The sequence below is a fragment of the Simochromis diagramma genome, unplaced genomic scaffold (genome assembly GCF_900408965.1).
Source record: "Simochromis diagramma unplaced genomic scaffold, fSimDia1.1 OVJJ01000682.1, whole genome shotgun sequence".
NCBI classification, from domain to species: Eukaryota; Metazoa; Chordata; class Actinopteri; order Cichliformes; family Cichlidae; genus Simochromis; species Simochromis diagramma.
The window spans coordinates 920,283-933,108 of NW_024387359.1; the positions used below are offsets into that span (position 1 = coordinate 920,283).

General features: G+C 39.1%; 1 protein-coding gene across 3 annotated transcripts in view; it reads left to right on the forward strand.

Moving 5' to 3' along the window:
* LOC120718747 (netrin receptor UNC5D-like) overlaps nucleotides 1-12,826 on the forward strand; it is a 170,600-nt gene that overhangs the window by 75,491 nt on the left and 82,283 nt on the right. For 2 of the 3 annotated variants that reach the window (XM_040007422.1, XM_040007424.1), the window contains exon 2: nucleotides 7,730-7,765. The exons of the other annotated variant lie outside the window; for it this stretch is intronic. In XM_040007422.1, the coding sequence (XP_039863356.1) occupies nucleotides 7,730-7,765 (36 nt within the window). The remainder of the gene's footprint in view (nucleotides 1-7,729; nucleotides 7,766-12,826) is intronic. 3 annotated transcript variants of the gene reach the window in all.

Here is a 12,826-nt window from a genome sequence, read left to right on the forward strand (position 1 = left end):
TGCTCTGTTGCTTTTCCAATATTTTCTCGTAAATTAGGGCCACTAATTGGATAATTATGCTGTATTTTCTTTACCGACAATCAAGACTAATATTTTTCACTATCATCTTTTTCAACACTAACTCTTCTTTGAAACCACAGAAGACAATAAGTAAACATAAAAGAATGAGTGAAGTACCCCCAAACACTTTAATGTAATATGCATAATACATACAGAATGGCAGATGCCTGTACTTTCTTATTAGTGAGTCAGTTTCACACTAACTCCTGCCTTTTGGGCAGAAGTTATAATCAAATATACATAACTTCTTTCTTTGTTCAGACTTTTTTCCCTACATAACTAGGTACTGTCTGATCCCTGGAAGACTTAGTGCCTGCCTCCTGTCTTTCTGGCCACTGAAAGATAGGAGGAAGGCAGATACACTGTGGTTCAGGAGCTGTTACAATTAAAGCTAAACAGTGCTGACTAGATCATGCCTATGTGTCTACAAAACCAGAAATGCTTTAGACAACTCATGCCATGCAAATCGACCTCTTGCAGATTAATTATATCTAAACTGCCACTGCATGTAACAGATGACACCATCTGCACATCAGTACAGTGCAGGCTCAGACACACCTACCATCATTGGTAAGGTTACACTAATGAAGCTATTGCAGAGGAGTGTGAGCAGGTGGTGAACGGGAGCCAAAGAAGGGTAGGTAAGGCAGCTGAAGTGACACTCAGCTCAGAGTTTCTAATTGCTGTGTTGGGGGAAACATGGGGATATGACATGTTCCTACTTTGTTTGTTGCAGTATGGTGTGTGTGTGTGTGTGTGTGTGTGTGTGTGTGTGTGTGTGTGTGTGTGTGTGTGTGTGTGTGTGTGTGTGTGTTGTGCTGCTGTCATTGCCAGATGTTGTTATTTGTTAATAAGAACTGTAGAAAATCTGTTTTGCGGGTAGCATTCACTGAATGTGCTGATGGATATTTTCTTATTATTGTACAGTGACCCACACATAACACTCTTGTGATAAATGACACCTTAGTGCCTCAGTATAAACCGAGATTGGCTGTCATTATAGTGTAATTGGTTGTGAGGGTAATGTCCACACAAGGGGTGAGAGAAATATTTATGCTGATGCTGTCGTACTTGGCATGCAGGAGGCAGCACACACTGCACCCAATTTTTGTGTGTATTTCTGTGTATGCACCTAAATATTAGTTCGTGTGCCACTGCAATGTGACATCAGACAGATGTTGAACTAGGGAGTTAAAGAGTTAAAGACCGGATAATGTCCAATTTTGGTCTTACATGCTTCTCTAAAGGGTAAATTGTAAACGTTCAGGGCTGTTGTGCATCTGTGAAAACACAAATAGTTTCCTGAAGTGTCTCCAACATGTGTTTACCGATACTACTGTTAATTTGAAAAGCTGCTATAGGTCTCTAAGACTTTTTCAAATCATTTCAGTACTCTTTTAAACAGTCAGCATTCCTCACTTGCTGATATCAGGATTTCAGGAACAACCCATTAAGCAGCTGTTCAATTGATTCCCATTAGAAAGAAATGGCCAACAGCAAAAACAAGAGCAATTTTCACCAACATTGAAACCTCAGCTTTGGCAATTACTCTGCTACTGCAACAGGGGTGCTGTGTTCACTGACAAGGAAGGTACATGACTCTTAGATCTTTTCAAAGAAGCTGCGATTCATCTTTTGGACATTAATAAACTGAGAATCCTTGTTAGGAGGATGAGACTTGCTGACACTTGTAGGCTTTCAACAGCAGACATACCAGAGAGAATATAAAAGTACATGTAGGTGAGCTAAGAAACCAATCAGCCATCAAGAGTTCTCTTTTAAACAGTATGGTTAATATTCCCCCAGAAGTGCATGCATCTTTCTCTGCTACATGCTAAAATTTCATGCAAAGTACAAGAGCAGAAAATTAAGCAGGATAGCTGCTTAATTTTAAAAGAACACACACCATGCATGAAAACTCTCTGTTATTGCTACAGAAGTCTCATTCATGTCCCATCAGTAGCTAAACTAATATAATGTTCTCAGCCATAAAACACATCCAACTTTCACAACAATGTGAACAAAAGTTTAAGTGACCGCAGCCTGTGGTCAATCTTTGTTCCAATTTTTGCCCGTTGATGGCCCGTGATGTTTTCTACATCATAAACCAACACAAAGAAAACAGCTTTTAATCACAATGCATCACCTCAGGGACATTTTGCATGCTATGTTAATACATTTTAAGTTGTTTTGTTTTTGTTAATCTCATTTCTTGTCACGCGTTTTACATTGAAAAAATCAAGGTAAATCAGTTACAGTTATACTGTGTCTGCATACATACATGCACACACAGACACACACTAGTGTGACACTTGCAACATGACACCTGCTCTCTCCCTAACAAGGTTTCGATCAAACTACTTTAGGAGATATTAAAATTTTCACCAAAAAAAAAAAAAGAGCCAAACCAGTTTCGTGTAGTGAAACTAATTTTCATCATCTCACCCCATCTCGTTGGGGTCTTCCTTTCACTGCTGCACATTTTGAACTTCTGAAGATCTGCCATGTGTCCTGTCTGTTTCAACTCCAGAACAATTTAGTCACTAAACTGGCAGTCCAGCAAGCAGAAGGTGGAGTTGGTAAGTGGATTGCTGGAGCCCTAAAGCTGATTTTGCTGATAGATGTTTGGACCTGACCTGAAGGCCTGACCTCTGGGGCAAACTGTAAATTAGATTTTTTTTTTTTTTTTCATCCAGCACAGACTGTGGTGCTGTGTCGCTTGTTTGTCATCTCTCTACCACCATCAGCAAAGGAATCATTCGATATACAGATATTATGAACTCTATGACAGTGAGTGTGCCGCATCTCCTGGGACCAGTTGAAGTTGTGGATGGCGTGACAGCATTAAGGCAGAGAGGCGGAGAGGAGAATGGAGACAAAAGAGGAGGCCTGTTTGGGATGTGAGTGATAGATGGCATGGCCAGGGAAATGGTCTGGAAGAGAATGCTGCGTCAAGCAGTCAACTGGCCAGGCATCGATTTAATCTTGTGCACTCTCCTGATTTGACCGCGTTACAGAGAGATTGAAAAGCCTAAGTGGATGTGGGCCGCTGTTCACTCACCTGAGCACACAGCACTGATAAGAGCACAATGAAGCTAGAAGCAGGCTGAAACACTGGCCGAAAAACAATGGGGGTAGAACATCACAAGACACAGGGTAAGACAGTTGTTTCAGGCCTGCTAACAAGCAGCTAAATCCACTAGAGGGGCCGCTCTATCGATTTATACCAGGGTTGGAGAAGTCACAAAGCTTATGCAATTGGATCTTGCGTATCCAATGGATTTTGACTCAGATATCTACAGAGATCCCTCTGGCTCAAAGACTATTGATTGGGCTTAAAAGAGGTTATCTAATGAATATTCTAAATGGTGTGCTAACCGTGAAGCATGTGTGTTTTGAATAAGTTTGATGGATTCTAATAAAGCATGAGGACTATCCTGTGGTCTGTTTATGTATAGCAGAGGGAAATTGATATTGATCCCACAACCATCCATGGTTTCTGTGCTACATGGCACTGCTTCTTTGATCTTTGCTGACCCTCTGCAGCCTCCAGTATAGGCGTTCAAATGTCACAAAGTAATCTTTAATTTAAAGAGAAGTTGTTCACGAATAGCATTAAATGTAAATGATCACATTTTGACATTTAGTCTGCTCACATTGCATTGTGGGATCGGTCGATGTTCAGGATTAGTTGTAATCCTGGGTATTTGGTGAACACATTCATTAATGGAGAAATGTGTCAACTGTGGACACTTTTGCTGACTTATGTAGTTTTGGAAAATACATGAACATGCGCACATGCGTTCTGCCCCAGTCACTCCGCTCAATAAACCAGGCATCGGTTCTTCTTCACCTCTCCTCTCTGCCTGCACATTATGCACTGGTGCACATGCAAGTAGGCGTGCAGACACACACTTGACAAGCTGCATAAGCAAGAACCTCACAGGTCGACACACCGTGGACCTCTCGCATGTTTTTAAGATTAAGTGGCAGCCTCACCTTGACCCCCCGTGACCTCACTGTTGTTATGAATGCCATCGCTGCACTCTGGGATCCCATTAAATGAATTGTCTGGGACAATCAAAACAATATTAATTTTAGTGCTATGGTCATAACAGGCTTCTATTTTCATGTAGATAATGACTGCCACATTTAATCATGATTGCTTATTGATCTGCTCAGTATCCTCAGAGCATTTCTCATCAAACTTATAAGCAAACAAAACCATTCCTCAGTAGTCAGATAGTGTAGAGTTATATAACTGCGACATTAGATGCATGACCAAAACCAGCATTTCCTGGCATCTATAAGAAATCCCTGTTTGCAAGTTATTTGTTTCTCAATTCTAAATTGGGTGTTGTCTGCGATCAGCAAAGATTTGCATGCTTATATGGCATTATTTAAGCATTGCTTACACATGATTTATAAGGGGAACGGTACACAGTTGCACCTTCAGCAAAACTGCTTGTATTCATATAGCTACAAACACATGAGGGAGCTGACCAGTAGATTCAACCCCAGTTTTTTTTCCTGCTGTCCACTGACCAGAATACCAGAGCAACTGGGAGCCTTTTGCCTTTTGTTTTGCCCAAAGGCAACACAGCTGACAGCACAGTATCAAGCCGAAGTGTGTAACACACATGTCTCCAAGTTTCCTCCAAGAAATCAAAGAGAAATCCAAAGTGGTTTTTCTAGGAGTGCTTTTTTCTGACACTGGTTTTGAGTCAGGTGAAAAATGATCAACAGACAACAGAAAACTGCTTTGTCACCAGTTTTAGGCAAACAATGACCAAAACTCCAAACTTTAGCCTGTAGCTGCATCCACAATGAGCTGTTCTAAATTGCCAGTAGTTCATACAGGGTGCTCAGAGCTCCGTAGACATTACTGTCATCATCGTCTCAGTTTGAACATGCACAGTAAAAACACTGCAATTAATGAAAGAAAAGATAAAAATAGAATCGATGCATCTTTTTTTCATTTTGTTTTTTTGTTTGGTTATCTCGCCAACATTTGTAAATAGAGACAGTACCCTTTAAAAGTAATGGGTTAATAACCATTCAATAGTTATTTCGCTACTGCATGCTTTGGCGAGATACTAGGTTGTAACAGATTCCTTAATGATGCTTTTATGTGTGTGTGATAAAGAAACCAAGATGCAGTGATTTTGACTGAAGGCTAAAAGCTACTAGTTATCAATGTATCAGAACTGAGTCCTTACTGCCTCTGACGGTTGGTTGTTGCAGTGGGTTTATAGTTGCCATAACCTGTTAATTAAAGTCTAAATAAGAGATAGCCTTCTGCCTAAGGTAGTGGTAGATGTTATTTTCACAATATTCATCTGGACAGCTGATGGCGCAGCAACCTCCTTATGGCCGCTTTAGAATTTCAGCTGGCTTTACTCAGCATTCCCTTTTGTGAATCTCACACATTGTTATGCTGAGATAGCAAGCCCAGTGTATAGTTCGTGCTCAGCGAGGTAGCCTGCAATACCTGAGACACTGAGCAATGAATGTGCGTTCTTATTTTTTGTTTGTCATGCGTATTTGTATGGTGTGCACAGATAATCAGGTTACATAAGGTGGAATCTGGGACACTATGTGCAGAGGATATGCCACAAGGTGCTGAGCGTGCCCTGCTCCCTTGCTCACTTGCTCATTTGGTTGGTTATTCGAAGTGAAGCATCATTTGTGTGAAAACAGCAAAGAGATTATGTTGACATACTTTTGCCATGTCCAGCTAAGCTTGACAAATTTGGGTATTCAGCCTTAAAAGATTTCAGTTCTTGTTGGGGTTTTTTCAACTTTTTCTCTGTTTCTTTAAAAATTCATTAGGAGTCTTTGGCATATTACACTGAGGTCCTTAAGTTACTTGGAAGCAAAGCAGGAAATAGTTCATTTGGCATGTGTTACACAATGAAGCAGGCCTTTTCAGCTGCTTTGGTTTTCAAAAATTAAATAAATCCTGGTTTATGATATTTTTTGTGCATCTGAATGTGACTTATCGTATTAAAAAAATCAGTAGATAACATGCCTGGCAGCTGTCTGTATACTATATGATTTGAAAACATCCCTTGTTGAATTTCCCTTGTTTATTATTCATGTTACCTTGATCACATGAATGCCATTTACTGAAGAGCTTTTTGGCTGAATCACATATTTGCCATCCACACAGACTGCATTACTGGGGCAGTTAAAAGTAATGTTTGAAGGCCTCCACTGGGACATAAAATGCAGGCCAGAATGGACTCCAATGCAGTGCTTTGAACCACTGGTCTATGCTCACAAAAGAAAATCAGAGAGAAGGTGAGAGAACAACGCTTGGTAAGAGAAGGGTTGCAGGATAACATTACTTCCTTTCTTAAATTTTTAAGGGGCCATCGGAGATCTTTCCTTTTGATATATGCAAGGACTCTGGCTGACATGGAAAAGCACTGTACAGATGTTTGATTGTTATAAATTTTAAATATGAAGAAATCAGTGACTACTTTGGGTTTCTTGGGTCAGCTCTCTACTGTTGTCATAGATTCTTTTACCTTTTATTTGTCAATATTGCCATATATTTGGGATTAACACCAAAAGTAAGCAGTTATGGGCTGTGGGTATGACTCAATTCTCCAGCAGGAAAAGTAAAGAGAAGTAAATTTCACTGAATGATTCAGGCTGATAATCAATATGACAGGAAGACTGTTTTTCCTGAGATACATCTTGAAGTAACATATTACAGTACTAAAGGATCCAGTTTTGGTATTGTTTTGACTTAAAAAATTCTACTGTAAGTCTTTTAGTTGCAAACCAGGCACCAGTACCAGTATTTCACTGACAGACTGTAGCTTCAAATGATAAAATCTAACAATAAAATGAAAAAAATACTATTACCAATCCAATAGAAGTGTTTTAATTTAAGATATTGATTATGTGTAATGATTTGTAAGTCCTGTCACATAGTGGAGAGCAATATGGTGCAGTTTGGTGCAGTTTTTCATGTTTCTGTCAGGATGAACTGTAATGATTTATTACTTAATTAATGCTAAATGAAGTTAGAATTTTATGCCCCAAATCTTTAAAACTAATTTAGAGTCCAAAACATTAATTTTTGTTAAGTAGCAACTGACAAATGTAAGCAGGCCGACAAAGTAAATAAATGTTAGGTTATAATCGTCATTACTTTAATACAATGACATTTGAAATGAGCCTATTTAGAACCACACAGAAAGAAGAAGAAAAGCTTTTAAAAAGCTGTGGTCCATTAACCACCTTGTACTTTATGACAGGCTAATCAATGATAATAAGAAATAAGTGCAGCAAATAACTTTTAAAAAAATCTGAGTGTAATTTTTCCAGTCTCAAACATTTAAAATGGAAGAAAACAATTCTTAGCCTTGGCTCACATGTGGCCACATGGCAATAATTTATTGATAAATTTGTTCAATATTGAAGTACCACCACTCTCATTTGTGGTCAGCATTAAAGCTCTCAGGAAGACATGAACAAAAAAATGTGTGAAAAAGAGCACGAGCGGGTCAGTAGCTGGGGTTTGACTTATTTATCTTCTTCCTCTTACGAAGTACACTCACAATAGAGTGAGCTGTCAGGTTGCTGGTATGAATGCAGACGAGATTGTATATGCCACACAATGCCTTTAATTATGTCGCCGTCTCTTCCCTGTCAGAAAACACAAAATGGATCAGAGGCCATAAGGGAAAAAGTAAGTAAGCAATTATCTTCTTTTGTCTGCTATTGCTGTCAGTCAGTGGAGGCTTGGATTCTAAACGACACCAATGCAAAAGCGGAACCTGAGCTCTGATAGATGATGTAATAATAGTGCTGCACACAACATTTTAATAAAGACACTCCATATCTCCATTTGTCATTTCTCAAAAGTGACTTGATTTGTCTTGTGAAACTAAGACATCCAAGTCATCTAGTAATCTGGAGGCCTTCATATATTTCCTCCAGAGGTGCAGTTAATTAAATCAGGTGTGCGGCTGTAGAAGAATAGGCATTACAAAAGCTCATGCTATGAGCAAAGGCTTGCTGATCTCGCACACAGTGCAAGTAATTTTCCACACAACAGAGAACAGTTGGTCATCTTGGCTTTGCAGCTTGTTGATTGCAACTTTTCATGTAACACCTCACTTTAGTTTCTCTCCCTTCCTCCTACTGTAGGTAGAAAACGGGATTACTGCATGAGAATTTATTTGCTGAATAAAAATGTATTAGTAGCTTGCTACTGCTGAGCAAGAATTGTATCAAAGCAATTACTCGTTCATTGCAACTCTTACTTCGAATAATCTATTCCATACAATGGAAATAAATGGGATGTATAATTTACCTCTTGTGCTCATTTCCATGTGTATGATTCATAATTTTTAAAAAATTAAATAAAATAAAGATCCATTTTTACCTGATGCTGGCTTTTAAGCTCAGCCCATCAGTTCATCCTCCATCCAGAAAAGGAAAAAGAAACTTCCTGTATCTGGAAGGATCCCCATGTTAAAAGACTTCTGATTGGCTGCCTCTCATCTGGTTCCCAAGAGAACAGTGTCCATATGTGTGCGTAATATTAGTTGGACATGATGCCAGTGATTATGTCACAGTTTCTAGGACAGAGGTTTGTTTGTTGTTTGGTGAGCAAATTTAAAGTGAAATACTTGAGGCCAACAAAATATTAAATTAAAATGCTCACATATCAAGACACCATAATGAGTAAATTGGAACTGTCCATCACTGAGGCCCAGTCATTAGAAGTTTTAAAAAGTCAAGTCACAACTCTGACTCGATTTTCTAGGATTATCCCTGCACTCTGTGCAGATACAAGTCTGGAGCTTATTTGTTATATTTTTAGTTTACACTTCTCATTTCTTTGGTGGAATAAAAAGCCTTCTAGTGGGATCCTTGATGAAAGGCATATGAGAATGTGTGTGGCATTTATTTGGATAGGTTTGTCCCCCCCTTCCTATATTAATCTGTATATAAGCAAAATCTTATAGAGAAATTGTTGATGGGATGGAGATTGGAGACTTTTTTTGTCAGTTTGACATCCAGGTAACCCACTTTTGCTTCAGCCTGTTTACTCTTTGATTATCGGGAGAGCTGAGGGAAGCACTATCTCCCACCTGCCAAAATCAGCCTGGCAAGCTGTCACAATAGCAATGAAGACACATATACCACCTGGGTGTTTGTAGGTGACACACATTCAGGCAAAACTGCAACTGTACGCACACATGCACTGCTTTGTTATGTTGAAGTGCACATAGTTTTGTTTTGACAACAAACTATTCCTGTGATGCTTTAGAAAAACATTATATGTCTGAAGGTATTAAGAAATCATAACAGCAAAAAGCAGGCCACAGTTTCTACACAAACGTACCAAATTTCCTGAAGCTGCTTTGAAATGCCTCCCATCTAGATATTAATATTCTGGCAAACTTTATTAACTTTCATAAATTTAAAAACAATAATTGTGTGCACGGGTGTGAATTTATTTTAGATTTTCTCTAAACCAAACAGACTCAAAAGTGTCATGGGTGTGCAGGAGGAGGACCCAAATGCAGACTCTTAAGGCAGGAGAATAAACTGAAAATGCATCTTTATTTAAGCTGGTAGAAAAGTCCAAACTCCAAATAACAAGGTCCTTGCAGGGATCTTATAGTTCAGGCAAGGAAGACACAAGCAGCAAAAACAGGGTGCTGTGAGAACGACTGGGGGGAATACACAACTATATATACACAAGAGGGGAATTAGGGGAAGTGAAGACAGCTACAGGACATGAACAGAATCTAGGTAACGAGTCAAGCAGGAAATAAAACTAAATACAAAGCACAAGAGGCGAAAGAGTACCAAAATAAAGTGAGAACATAGACGGGGGAAATAGACATAGACACCATCTAGCTGTTGATTTGAGGTGAATACAAAGAATTTGGAAGTAGTCCTCCATCCTCATAATTCAGTCCACTTTGTGCAGTGTGCTAGGACCACTGGCAGCAAAACAGGTCAAGAGCATGATGCCACCAACACCATGCTTGACACCTTGTACAGTGTTCTGTGTTCGTTAATACTCCTAACATACACTGTAAAAAAAATGTAATATAAAAGTATTTTACTGTGTATTTTACAGTTTTGTACTGTTCTTCTAGAATATCATTAAATTCACATAAATAGACTGATTTTACATTTCGAATGTAAATTAACATAAAATCACTGTAAATGTAATAAAACATAATTTTCTTGTTTGTTAAATGTATCTGTCTGTACATATGCATATTTAGATTGTTAAAATACATTCACAAATGTATCATAATTTCACAAATATCTGTCTGTTATTTGAAATATTGAACTGTTAAATTCAAATGTAATGCTATGGAAAAGTATATAAAATGATTCTTATAAACTTTTACATCAAATAATAATTATTATTATTGTTATTTAGGGCGATCCTGGCTCAAGAGTTGGGAGTTCGCCTTGTAATCAGAAGGTTGCCGTTTCGAGCCCCGGCTCGGACAGTCTCGGTCGTTGTGTCCTTGGGCAAGGGCACTTCACCTACCACCGACTACCACCGACTGGTGATGTCCAGAGGGGAATTATAAAGTGGATTATTATTATTATTCCTATTACCGCAGTCATTGACCTTGTTTATAGGTAATTTCATTGTTTAATCACATTAAAATGTTCCTAATTTAATGTTTAAAAGCACTTGAAAAAGGCACAATCCCATGTAAAATTAGGGCAATAAACTGTATTGTCATTACTGAAAATAACCGTATTTTCATGAGAAAGTTATTTTCTGTTATTTTATGGTATTATTTTGGCGCCCCGGCTGCCAGAATATTACTGTTTTTTTAGGATTTTTACGGTGTACCTCTTATCACTGGGACCAATTAGCCTAGTTTTTGTCTCGTCTGACCATAAAACCTTTCTCTAGTAAGCATTTAGCTTTTTGATGTGGGCAGCTGCAAGTTTCAGTCAACTTTGAAGGTGTTGATTTTGGAGCAAGGACTTCTTTATTGCCCAATAAGATTTGACGTGTCAAGTTAAAAAACACTGTAGCACCTTCAGCACTATCATATTTGAGCCTGTCAGGATAGAAAGTAAATTCTAACTTGTGAGCTTGTTGTTTAAAGTCATTAAACTCAAGTGCACCAGTGCTAACACCTGACCAGTCACTCGATAACATATGTGGGAAAAATCTTCATTGGGATGAGTAGTGCTTTCCCCCTCCTTTATTTTTCACCATCCAGGCGTCCAACCCCCTACTGCTACAGTTGGGCTGTTGTCCAAAAGATAAGAGTTTGGTCATACTGAGCAGCTCCCATGTGAAGCAGGGTATTGCTGATAAAGAGGAACAAGCACATTTTCTCTTGCTTTGTTCATGTAAATGTGAATTGAATGAGCTCAGGAATACGAGCACCTAAAAGAAGTAAAAAGAAGTGGTCTTCAGAGGCTAAAGTAGTCAATAACAGTAAAGAGTCAACATTTGTCTGTTGTTGTTTTGATTGGACAACATCTGGCATGCGTGTCTTTGTCAGTGCTTCAGTTGCACAGAGCACATTATCTGAGTGCATGTATGTGTGAGAGCGTTGTGTCCTAAGATGACAGATGAGAGGTTTGCATCAATATTTGAACAAAGCGCTCTGGCATCTCTTTCGGCTGAGGCCATGCTGGTTTTAAGACTCTGAGAGGCAGAGCAGAAACATATTGCTTGTGTGACTCACAGTGCAAAGAAATTACAAGTTGGAGAGTAGATTTAGAGCTCCGGGCATTACTGCAGTCTGACTGAAGTCACTGTGAGACTTGCCTGGGGATAGGGAGGAGAAAAACTGTAGGGAGGAAACAGAAGTGTGACTTAAAATAATGGTATAAAATCCATCTATTATCTGTGGACCAGCGTTGTTAATCAAACTTTAGTTTGGCAAGTTATTGCCAAAGCTATCAATGGGTTGTGCATAGTGGAGTCTGTTTTGGGGCATAGCATTTGTGTGCATCCTGCTGGCGCGCATAACACATTGAGTTTAACAGTTCATTACCTGTCATCTTGTCAGCGGGACACCTCTTGCTAGAGGCTGATGGGTTTTGATGTGGTTGAATCACAGGTACTAAACATAATCAAAATTTTACATGTTTTGCGCCTCATTTGCCATTGTACCAGGAGATCAAGAAATCCTATCGTTCCATATCTATCTTTCTCCTGTGGCATACTTGTCATTCAAAAATCTTGAGTGGGAGTGGGGGGGGGGGGGTAGTCAATAACAGTAAAGAGTCATAACTGCAAAGGTTGCAATTATGCAGTCAGCTATAGTTGGCTGAGGAGCATAAAACTAGTGCATTTTAGTTCAGACTCATGGCTTATGTGCATTTCCTGAAAATGCTAAACATATTTTTTTTTTGTCTTCCTCCTGTACACTCGGTGATCTCAGCAGATGCTCCCCCAGTGCTTCTCACTATCTTCAACACCCACCTATCATCTGCTTCACCAATCTCCTTCCACCCCCATCTCCTCTGCTAGCTTCACCTCTGATCCTCAAACTAGACCATCCATCTGCTGCACCGATTTGCGTCAATAGTGCCTATGAAGACACCTCACACTGGGCATATATAATTAATGCAGCGTTGACCATTGCCAAGCTGTATTTATTCATGTATTTACAAAGACACATTAGCCTGAAAGTCAGTGTTTACACAAAGGCAAATAGCAGCAAATCCACAAATGTGTCTCTGGTTCACCAAGAAACTTTGCACCTTCTTTTTTCAAACTGTGACTGAAATGGCA